The sequence below is a fragment of the Mizuhopecten yessoensis genome, unplaced genomic scaffold (assembly GCF_002113885.1).
Source record: "Mizuhopecten yessoensis strain PY_sf001 unplaced genomic scaffold, ASM211388v2 scaffold11069, whole genome shotgun sequence".
Classification (NCBI taxonomy): Eukaryota; Metazoa; Mollusca; class Bivalvia; order Pectinida; family Pectinidae; genus Mizuhopecten; species Mizuhopecten yessoensis.
Genome location: NW_018408864.1, coordinates 595,066 through 607,870, shown reverse-complemented (window position 1 = coordinate 607,870; position 12,805 = coordinate 595,066). Strand labels below are relative to the sequence as shown.

Sequence of the window (12,805 nt, the reverse complement as noted above, 5' to 3'; positions counted from 1 at the left end):
TGATGTTCATCTGCTTAAAGTCGCTGAAAACTTCAATAACATGTGCTGGGTAAAATTGACTAATACCTGGTAAAATTCCTATTGTAAATATGTTATAAGCCTTGTTTTGTTTGGAATTCCATCTTGCTTTCTACTTAAAAACAAACCACGTGCACAGGACATGTGGGGTTGTGATAGAAAGGACTAATAAGTAGAAAACAAAAGAACTTTTTGTATATATCTACGTTAGGTGGGATCTGCTAGTGGAAGACCATAAGAATGCTAGGAACCAGATTTACTGCCTGCTGTGTGTAATAACCTGCGTATAGAGACCAGTTCTAAAACTCACCATAGCAATTATCTTCCTGTTAACTGAAATTAACTCATTCTCCCCTGAAGACACATTTGAAATCTTCTTCAGAATAGTTCATTATGAAATTTCAGGGGTGAATGAGTTGAGGTAAGAGACCACCTACATAATAAACCACTTTGTAGACTTCCCAGAGGAGGTCTCTGGATACAGGTTTAAATGTGTACAACTTCAGAATTTAAATATTTGCAGTGAAGGAAAGTGAGAAAATCTGTTTGTATAAAAACTAGAACAGATGTGTAAAGCTGTAAGCTATTAACTACAAACTGATTTGTAATTATTTTGGGTAACCGCCAGTTCTGTGAGTTCCGAGGCAACAGATGATAATTACCTGTAGGTTTAGCTTTACGATATATCGATATATCGGCCTTCTCCTGCTTTCATGATTGACTTGAACTGCTAGCCTGTGTTGAGTAGATGGATATTAATGGAGTAGACGGTATTAGACAAGGCCTGCAGTTTTATCCTTTCTCTGGTGCCATGTTTGTACATATAAGGTATAAACTTTAGAAAAAAAAATCCATGGATGATGTGTAAAATTTTGGAAGAAATTGTACACTGCGGTAGTGTGGTTCGGAGAAGACTCTTGGCTAGGTAGCTGTATCCCCATATAGATAAATCTCACGCATTCTAGACAGCTTGCCAGCATTTTTCTTGGAAATCTTTAAATTTTGACAGATGTTTGACGTGGGAAGCCCGATCCTTGCTGGCTTGGAAAGGTGGTTGGCTTCATTCCTAGGCCATCTTTTAGGATTTTCAATGAAGAGGATACACTTTAGAAAAACATTATGTACAGATAACTGTAATGTATGAGTTTTGACGGAAGACACTGTTTTTTGTTGTTACTGTGTATATGTAAATGAAGTTTGTTTTATCGGTTTAGATATGTTCAGCATCAACAGTCAGATTTAGATAGAGAAAAAGCCAGCTGGGTGTCTGATTGTTCAGTGTGTGTTTCTATAATTAAATAAAAATCGTTTTAAATTGTATACATTGCAATTTTTGCGACAGTAATACAATTAGGGATTGCTGTAGCGTTCTCTGGAGCCAAGCAGGAACCTTTATTTGGCACGGCAATTTGATATGACATCAGTATGTGCTATAAATACCCTCAAGTGTGCATGCTGTCTTGTTTCTTACGTCACCGGTATAGTGGTCATTACTATCATAATTAATTGATCTTGTACACAGATTTTATTTGAAAAATTGGTTTTGATATAAATCAATATAGGTATAAAATTGAAACTTGCAGGGATTGATTTCTTATATATATATAATTAGCTCAAAAGAAAGTTGTCTTCATAATTTCAATTATTTTCTCTAGAATAAAAAGTAGCTGTGATATTTTGATGCTGAGTTCTGTGAACATATTGATGGGAATTGTTGACAGAAGACGGTGACAGGTTGCTGTGGTGATGATGGATAGCCCCAAAAGTGATGACAGTACTTAAGAATCGTCTGTGTGTCAGAGCTTATATAATTACAGGACCTTGTTGACAGTGTTATATGACCCAGCAAAGGAGAAAGAGGCGAAGACCAGACTGTACACGTTCTATCGATCCTTGCCACAAAACGTGTCCTTTGGGGACATTTTTGTGGGCAGAAAATGTTGTCTAGATTATCAGGAGAATACACCACATTTGAGAAATTACATCTTACATGCAACAGTTAGCAGCAGGTTTGTCTCTGGTTAAAAAGCATCTGACATTGGTGGTCAAGGAAACTCTTGAAGGAGTAATGGATAAGAAGTGTTATAATTTCTGTCTGTGACAGACATAGTGGCTGGACAACTGTATCAGACACACAAGTTACTCTGTGTAGTATACTAGTATACATTGCTGCCTTAGTTCTGAAAAAGCTGCTGCCTCACCTAAATAGTTCTGAGTAGTCTTCATTGAACTGGTATATATGGCTTAACTTGTTGAAATGGGTTTCAAAAATTGATGTATTGATGTCTGATATTGTTCAGTAAGGATCCAATGAGAAGTCTGTTTCGTAGTATCATGTTGGATCATTATTGACACTCAAGAGTTGGTATTGAAGAAAAGTTTAAGAGAAAGGATAAAAAAGATTGCAAGAAAAAGGTAAAGAAGAGTAATTGGTGTAACTTAATGTAAAATATTCACTTTAGTATCCCTATACAGTACATGTTGTCCAGTTAGTTTACAGCATAACGGTCATAAATATTTAGCAAGGTTACCTATGTTTCCCAAGATTAATTTACTGCTGATGTAATTTTTTTTTTTTATCTGAATCCTATAATAAATGAGTTGAGCCAGGACAATTATTATTTGTTAAATTAAGATTATATGATTTTGGTAATTGATGTGTTGAATCAGATAATTGATTCAGAAAAAAAGGTTGTGTTGAACCAGATCAAGATAAGCTGAATCAAGTACTTAAGTTGAATCATGATAAGTTGATTCTTGTAAATGATGTAAATGTGTTGAATGAGCTAATTTATTTGAATCAGACAAAGATGAGTTGAATCAAACAAAGATGGGTTGAATCAGATCAAGATGAATTGAATCGGGTAATTGAAAGTTGAATTATGTAAGGGGGTGAGACACTGCCCTATTGAGCACTCCTACTGATGTATATAAGTACAGAGGATGCATGTGATTTAATCTCCTATAGAGATTGATGGTACAGACACCTATGTACAGGAGTGCTACACCAGGGGGATCAGAGAATACATAAGGGCCTGTCACCCAAACATGTCTTACTAATGGAGGTGGGAAAAGTCTGTTACTCTGGTGACCGAGCTCTTCTGAGCAGCCAATCTTTCTAGTACGCATCATTTACATTGCACACTGACTTGCTTTATGGCCTGCTGTAGACTAAGGCTCAGTCTAACAGACTTGTGTTATTGCCTGCTGTAGACTATAAGGCTCAGTCTAACAGACCTGTGTTATTGCCTGCTGTAGACTAAGGCTCTGTCTAACAGACCCGTGTTATTGCCTGCTGTAGACTAAGGCTCAGTCTAACAGAACCGTGTTATTGCCTGCTGTAGACTAAGGCTCAGTCTAAAAGACCCGTGTTATTGCCTGCTGTAGACTAAGGCTCAGTCTAACAGACCCGTGTTATTGCCTGCTGTAGATTAAGGCTCTGTCTAACAGACCCATGTTATTGCCTGCTGTAGACTAAGGCTCAGTCTAACAGAACGGTGTTATTGCCTGCTGTAGACTAAGGCTCAGTCTAACAGACCCGTATTATTGCCTGCTGTAGACTACGGCTCAGTCTAACAGACCCGTGTTATTGCCTGCTGTAGACTACGGCTCAGTCTAACAGACCCGTGTTATTGCCTGCTGTAGACTAAGGCTCAGTCTAACAGAACCGTGTTATTGCTGGATTTAAGGATCAGTGTTTTTTCAGGTCTTATTGATTGTGATGCCCTGATGATAAACAGGTCTCATTAGTCTGTGTCCTCCCCAACGTTTTAACAGGTATTGTATTTGACTTGCTGAACGCCCCTTTCCTTGCTGTTTCCTATTTTTGTTTGGTGATGTTATGGGTATGACCAAACCACCTATCTGGAATCTACTGGTTTTTCAGTACAGACACATTCATCTTGCTTGGTTCCAATGGGTGTATTGAATACTCAGGCTGTGTAATTTGATCAAATAAAGCTTGTGACTTATTCTCAATGCATACCGTCTGGACCCACTGAAGTATCCTACTTAGATGGGCTACCATTAAACTTAGCTCCCATTACAGTTCCAATTTCAGGAGACAGTTTCATCCCATCAAAGTGCTAAAATCCTGGTTGTCTTTGGTTAGCAAAGATCAGATTCTTGATGTCATATATTTGTATTGAAAATATTGCCAAATTTTAGATCTGAATTTGTTTTCTATCAATAAAAATGATATTTTATTATGTCCCTTTGCAGGAGAATTTTCCGGTTCTATTTTCCATAGATACATCCTGATGTCATGAATCGTGGATATTTTAGAACTTGACCTACGTTCCCATATCTTTTAAGCTCACCTGGCACTTCTTCTTAAGTATTGGAGAACCTAATGATATAAGGCCATTATTTGGCCAGTAGGTACCTGGGATAGAGAGCTATACAATTGCCTATAAAAAATGACCTTGACCTTCTTTCATGGTCGGACAGGTCAAATGTGTAAAAAAAAAAATGAAAAAAATCTGAATAACTAGGGACCCAGAGTGATGATACTTATCCAGTACCTACTTATCCAGTATAGGTACCAGCTGGCATGGAGTGCTATAAAATTTCCTCAAATAAATGATCTTGACCTACTTTCAAGACGACAGGGGTCAAAGTGTTAAAAACCTTTAAAAACTTTTTCTGAATAGCTCATGGTGATGGTATTTGGCAAGTAGGTATGCTTATTGTTGTCTTAAAATTATCCTCATTAGAAAAAGAAGATATTAAAGGAGAAAAGATTGTGGTTGTATGTATCTAGATCTGATAGAAGTATAATACAAGGGCAAAATGGGCTGCTTGTTTTCATTGTTAATGCTGGGAAAGACATTATCCACATAGTGAAATATGTTAAAAGCATGATCAGCGTTATGTGGAAATTAAGAAAACCGTTATAATGAAAATGAGAAAAACTTGGGTGACCTGTAGCTAGTGATCTTGAAGAAATCATGAGCTGCTTGTTTCTAAATTTGATGAACTAAAAAAATATCCACATCACAAAATATTTAAGTACATGTAGTGAAACACACAGTGACCGACATCTAGGTTAACAATATCTATCAGTGAAACACACAGTGACCGACATCTAGGTTAACAATATCTATCAGTGAAACACACAGTGACCGACATCTAGGTTAACAATATCTATCAGTGAAACACACAGTGACCGACATCTAGGTTAACAATATCTATCAGTGAAACACACAGTGACCGACATCTAGGTTAACAATATCTATCAGTGAAACACACAGTGACCGACATCTAGGTTAACAATATCTATCAGTGAAACACACAGTGACCGACATCTAGGTTAACAATATCTATCAGTGAAACACACAGTGACCGACATCTAGGTTAACAATATCTATCAGTGAAACACACAGTGACCGACATCTAGGTTAACAATATCTATCAGTGAAACACACAGTGACCGACATCTAGGTTAACAATATCTATCAGTGAAACACACAGTGACCGACATCTAGGTTAACAATATCTATCAGTGAAACACACAGTGACCGACATCTAGGTTAACAATATCTATCAGTGAAACACACAGTGACCGACATCTAGGTTAACAATATCTATCAGTGAAACACACAGTGACCGACATCTAGGTTAACAATATCTATCAGTGAAACACACAGTGACCGACATCTAGGTTAACAATATCTATCAGTGAAACACACAGTGACCGACATCTAGGTTAACAATATCTATCAGTGAAACACACAGTGACCGACATCTAGGTTAACAATATCTATCAGTGAAACACACAGTGACCGACATCTAGGTTAACAATATCTATCAGTGAAACACACAGTGACCGACATCTAGGTTAACAATATCTATCAGTGAAACACACAGTGACCGACATCTAGGTTAACAATATCTATCAGTGAAACACACAGTGACCGACATCTAGGTTAACAATATCTATCAGTGAAGCTATTCCTTGTGAAATACCTTATTAGTTACACAGACTTGCAAACTTTTGAAATTTCCATGGGGGAGATTACGCGTGCTCAGAATTAAAAGCATATTAAAATGTGTGTATGTACAGTACCCTCTAGGGGAAAGACAGCTTTTAAATGGCATATTAAGAGCTGTTCTTTGAGATGATATCGTCAGATCTCGGATAATTGGAATAATTTAGCAAATTAGCAGGTTGAAAATGCTCAATTTAAAGGTCCGAAATCGGGGGTCTCCCTCCAAAATAAGGAAAGTTGCCAAGTTTAATGAGTATAATATTCATATGGAAGATATTTCTTGAAACTCATGTTTGAATGATTTATTATACTGAAAAAATGGAAATTCTTGGGTGTGGAAATTAAACTGATTGCATATATATAATCCTACGTAGATATCTTCTCGCTAATTTTGTAAACGCAAAAATTTCATCATTTCCAGCCTGCAAAAATTTTCCGCTTCTTCAGAAGTGACTGTTGTGAGTAATCCATGTGTAAAACTATCTGCCTGTTTATCTATCAGGACAGTGTTTACACGGAGTGAAGCAGGTTATTGACTGGAATCACAGCTTGATTGATTGTACTGACCAATTTTCTCCTATAATTGCTATCAGTTGTACAGTCCATTGTCTATGTGTGTCCATTCAAGTGCCTCAGAATCAATTTGTGGCAATGCTGTCTTGTCTTCATTAGGCAGCACATGTAATTATTCAACCTTTCCATTGACTCCCGTCGGAGAGTATTGCTGAAGCATATTGACCGTGGCAGGGATGGGCGCCCTCTAGTGATACATAATGGCGGTTCCTGCTCCATCACAGTGCACTTCCGTACCCCGATTACGTATTTATGAACGAAGTGTCCCGTAACTGTGAGATAGTGATCCTGTCTATGGGTGATCACTTTTACGTTGTGATGCTCAGCCTTAACAGTTAAGGACTCAAGTTACTAAGGAATGCAAATCTGCAGAAAAAAAAGGTTAAATTTGAAATGCTACATAGCAGTGATATGTCCAGAATCATTAAGAATCATTTATAGAACTTGAATGATAAAAGATTGTAAGTTTCCGTTAGTTCTTTTTGAAGAGTCACTATTTGATTTTTTTTGGAAATTGGTGTTAAGCATTATTCTGTATATAAATCTTCCTAGTTAAGAAGAAGTAATATGAACATTAGGTTGCATGAAGTTCAACAGACAAATCAAGGTCCTGCTGCAGCTTTATTCTTTATCCCAGCATGCCACAGGCCCAATTTCAGTACCTTAGGCCTTTCGGTTATTGAGAAGTTGTTTGAAGATGTTAAGACGTTTGACTCCTGTGACATTCAAAGTTGGTCAAGAGTGATGCTGCTTTTACAGATCAGTGCAAATTTGCAAACATTCTATAATTATTTCTTGGGAAGAAAAAAAGAAAAAGTGACTGAAAGATGTTCGTGAACAAATCAGTGACTTACGTTAATTAAGTGTGCGTATATATGTGTCTTTGACTCCATAGTATTGTTACATCAAGTTTTATACCTAATTAGGTTATGGTGTTCATTGGTCAAAGTAAACATGTCAAAGATCAAACTTAACACCTTTTGAAGTAAAATGGCAGTGAAAAAATGTCTCAATCAATACCTCATCAAATGAAATTCACATTTACATCATAGTATGGTAACATAACAAAAACACCTGATTAGCTTTTGACAGTCACACACCTCACCTCTATAAGGAAAATTTGGATAGGGAGAACATCTGTGTGAGCCCACACTTACATTGTTTTTATTCTCTCATTATTTGAGAAGGGTGATTGGGCTTCAGAATCTGGAAGGATGAAGAAATGGAATGAAAAAATAAAAATCTTTTTAGTATATTTGGTTCAACTTTGTGGACATTGGAGTGACTTTTACTGTCTCCAAGACACAATAATTTAAAATACGACATATATGTATATTAGAGGATGTATGATGATATAATGTGATATATGTATATTAGAGGATGTATGATGATATAATGTGATATATGTATATTAGAGGATGTATGATGATATAATGTGATATATGTATATTAGAGGATGTATGATGATATAATGTGATATATGTATATTAGAGGATGTATGATGATATAATGTGATATATGTATATTAGAGGATGTATGATGATATAATGTGATATATGTATATTAGAGGATGTATGATGATATAATGTGATATATGTATATTAGAGGATGTATGATGATATAATGTGATATATGTATATTAGAGGATGTATGATGATATAATGTGATATATGTATATTAGAGGATGTATGATGATATAATGTGATATATGTATATTAGAGGATGTATGATGATATAATGTGATATATGTATATTAGAGGATGTATGATGATATAATGTGATATATGTATATTAGAGGATGTATGATGATATAATGTGATATATGTATATTAGAGGATGTATGATGATATAATGTGATATATGTATATTAGAGGATGTATGATGATATAATGTGATATATGTATATTAGAGGATGTATGATGATATAATGTGATATATGTATATTAGAGGATGTATGATGATATAATGTGATATATGTATATTAGAGGATGTATGATGATATATGTATATTAGAGGATGTATGATATTATAATGTGATATCGAGAAACAATGTTAAACAAATTCTACATCAAAATTATATGCATAGAAAACATGGTTTGGTGCCATGAGTTTATTATGTATATCTTGTATACTACAATGCTGATGTTAATTAAAGTATAGAACTATAGGTAATAAAATGTGGGTTATAAAGCTGATGTAGACTTAGTAATAAACTAATGTTTCTATATGTGCTTTATGTCTTACAGATATTCAAGAGTTTTATGAGTGCACACTCTTAGACGACAGTAAATCTACACAACAGAAGACATTGGAGACACTCCGCATAGCCAGCAAATGGGAACAAGAACCACCAATCACCAACACACAGCCAAAGATAGATGTAAGTCCTCACTAACACACAACCAAAGATAGATGTAAGTCCTCACTAACACACAACCAAAGATAGATGTAAGTCCTCACTAACACACAACCAAAGATAGATGTAAGTCCTCACTAACACACAACCAAAGATAGATGTAAGTCCTCACTAACACACAACCAAAGATAGATGTAAGTCCTCACTAACACACAACCAAAGATAGATGTAAGTCCTCACTAACACACAACCAAAGATAGATGTAAGTCCTCACTAACACACAACCAAAGATAGATGTAAGTCCTCACTAACACACAACCAAAGATAGATGTAAGTCCTCACTAACACACAACCAAAGATAGATGTAAGTCCTCACTAACACACAACCAAAGATAGATGTAAGTCCTCACTAACACACAACCAAAGATAGATGTAAGTCCTCACTAACACACAACCAAAGATAGATGTAAGTCCTCACTAACACACAACCAAAGATAGATGTAAGTCCTCACTAACACACAACCAAAGATAGATGTAAGTCCTCACTAACACACAACCAAAGATAGATGTAAGTCCTCACTAACACACAACCAAAGATAGATGTAAGTCCTCACTAACACACAACCAAAGATAGATGTAAGTCCTCACTAACACACAACCAAAGATAGATGTAAGTCCTCACTAACACACAACCAAAGATAGATGTAAGTCCTCACTAACACACAACCAAAGGTAGATGTAAGTCCTCAATAACACACGACCATTGATAGATGTAAGTCCTCACCAACACACAACCAAAGATAGATGTAAGTCCTCACCAACACACAACCAAAGATAGATGTAAGTCCTCCTCACCAACACACAACCATTGATAGATGTAAGTCCTCAATAACACACAACCAAAGATAGTTGTAAGTCCTCACCAACACACAACCATTGATAGATGTAAGTCCTCAATAACACACAACCAAAGATAGTTGTAAGTCCTCACCAACACACAACCAAAGATAGATGTAAGTCCTCTACAACACACAGCCAAAGATAGATGTAAGTCCTCCTCACCAACACACAACCAAAGATAGATGTAAGTCCTCAATAACACACGACCAAATATAGATGGAAGTCCTTACTAACACACAACCAAAGATAGATGTAAGTCCTCACCAACACACAACCAAATATAGATGGAAGTCCTAACTAACACACAACCAAAGATAGATGTAAGTCCTTACTAACACACAACCTCCTCACCAACACACAACCAAGGATAGATGTGAGTCCTCACCAACACACAACCAAAGATAGATGTAAGTCCTCTATAACACACAACCAAAGATAGATGTAAGTCCTTACTAACACACAAACAAAGATAGATGTAAGTCCTCACTAACACACAACCAAAGATAGATGTAAGTCCTCACCAACACACAACCAAAGATAGATGTAAGTCCTCACCAACACACAACCATTGATAGATGTAAGTCCTCACTAACACACAGCCAAAGATAGATGCAAGTCCTCACCAACACACAACCAAGTATGTAAGTCCTCACTAACACACAGCCAAAGATAGTTGTAAGTCCTCACCAACACACAACCAAAGATAGATGTAAGTCCTCACCAACACACAACCAAAGATAGATGTAAGTCCTCACCAACACACAACCAAAGATAGATGTAAGTCCTCACCAACACACAACCAAAGATAGATGTAAGTCCTCACCAACACACAACCAAAGATAGATGTAAGTCCTCACCAACACACAACCAAAGATAGATGTAAGTCCTCACCAACACACAACCAAAGATAGATGTAAGTCCTCACCAACACACAACCAAAGATAGATGTAAGTCCTCACCAACACACAACCAAAGATAGATGTAAGTCCTCACCAACACACAACCAAAGATAGATGTAAGTCCTCACCAACACACAACCAAAGATAGATGTAAGTCCTCACCAACACACAACCAAAGATAGATGTAAGTCCTCACCAACACACAACCAAAGATAGATGTAAGTCCTCACCAACACACAACCAAAGATAGATGTAAGTCCTCACCAACACACAACCAAAGATAGATGTAAGTCCTCACCAACACACAACCAAAGATAGATGTAAGTCCTCACCAACACACAACCAAAGATAGATGTAAGTCCTCACCAACACACAACCAAAGATAGATGTAAGTCCTCACCAACACACAACCAAAGATAGATGTAAGTCCTCACCAACACACAACCAAAGATAGATGTAAGTCCTCACCAACACACAACCAAAGATAGATGTAAGTCCTCACCAACACACAACCAAAGATAGATGTAAGTCCTCACCAACACACAACCAAAGATAGATGTAAGTCCTCACCAACACACAACCAAAGATAGATGTAAGTCCTCACCAACACACAACCAAAGATAGATGTAAGTCCTCACCAACACACAACCAAAGATAGATGTAAGTCCTCACCAACACACAACCAAAGATAGATGTAAGTCCTCACCAACACACAACCAAAGATAGATGTAAGTCCTCACCAACACACAACCAAAGATAGATGTAAGTCCTCACCAACACACAACCAAAGATAGATGTAAGTCCTCACCAACACACAACCAAAGATAGATGTAAGTCCTCACCAACACACAACCAAAGATAGATGTAAGTCCTCACCAACACACAACCAAAGATAGATGTAAGTCCTCACCAACACACAACCAAAGATAGATGTAAGTCCTCACCAACACACAACCAAAGATAGATGTAAGTCCTCACCAACACACAACCAAAGATAGATGTAAGTCCTCACCAACACACAACCAAAGATAGATGTAAGTCCTCACCAACACACAACCAAAGATAGATGTAAGTCCTCACCAACACACAACCAAAGATAGATGTAAGTCCTCACCAACACACAACCAAAGATAGATGTAAGTCCTCACCAACACACAACCAAAGATAGATGTAAGTCCTCACCAACACACAACCAAAGATAGATGTAAGTCCTCACCAACACACAACCAAAGATAGATGTAAGTCCTCACCAACACACAACCAAAGATAGATGTAAGTCCTCACCAACACACAACCAAAGATAGATGTAAGTCCTCACCAACACACAACCAAAGATAGATGTAAGTCCTCACCAACACACAACCAAAGATAGATGTAAGTCCTCACCAACACACAACCAAAGATAGATGTAAGTCCTCACCAACACACAACCAAAGATAGATGTAAGTCCTCACCAACACACAACCAAAGATAGATGTAAGTCCTCACCAACACACAACCAAAGATAGATGTAAGTCCTCACCAACACACAACCAAAGATAGTTGTAAGTCCTCACCAACACACAACCAAAGATAGATGTAAGTCCTCACCAACACACAACCAAATATGTAAGTCCTCACCATTACACAAACAGAATAATTTTGCAATACCCATGAAATTGAAGTAAGCGTGTTGTTCTAAACATGTTTTACTATACTTCGCTATATCCTTTTATATAAGTTAAGCTTGTGGAATAGCTACTTTTGTCATGTTGATTTTATTTGTGTTAAGGGTTTATTTTTAACTGTTCAATGTAGGTATTGTATCGCAAAACAATATGTTATTGTCTGTCAGTTCTTGTCTCTAAAGGAAGTCCCAAGGCACATCTCTCAACATTTATTGCCAGAATCAATGATGGTAGGAATATAACTTCTTACCTCTACAATCTAGGGTTTTATCCTGCAGTTTTCAGGAACATTGGATTCATTCCCAGCAAATACATCTAGATTTCCCCCACAGTGTGTTTACACAGAAGTTGGTGATTAGCATTACTAAAAGTATTAGCTAATTCAGACAGAAGACAAATTGG

General features: G+C 36.8%; 1 protein-coding gene across 5 annotated transcripts in view; it reads left to right on the top strand.

Annotated features, from left to right (window-relative positions):
• LOC110465311 (disks large homolog 1-like) overlaps window positions 1-12,805 on the top strand; it is a 243,433-nt gene that overhangs the window by 31,267 nt on the left and 199,361 nt on the right. For 4 of the 5 annotated variants that reach the window (XM_021521034.1, XM_021521036.1, XM_021521035.1 and 1 more), the window contains exon 3: window positions 8,828-8,961. In XM_021521034.1, coding sequence (XP_021376709.1) covers window positions 8,828-8,961 — 134 coding nt within the window. Of the gene's footprint in view, window positions 1-8,827; window positions 8,962-10,428; window positions 10,449-12,805 lie in introns of those variants that run through there. The other variant, XM_021521038.1, reaches the window with a different exon arrangement.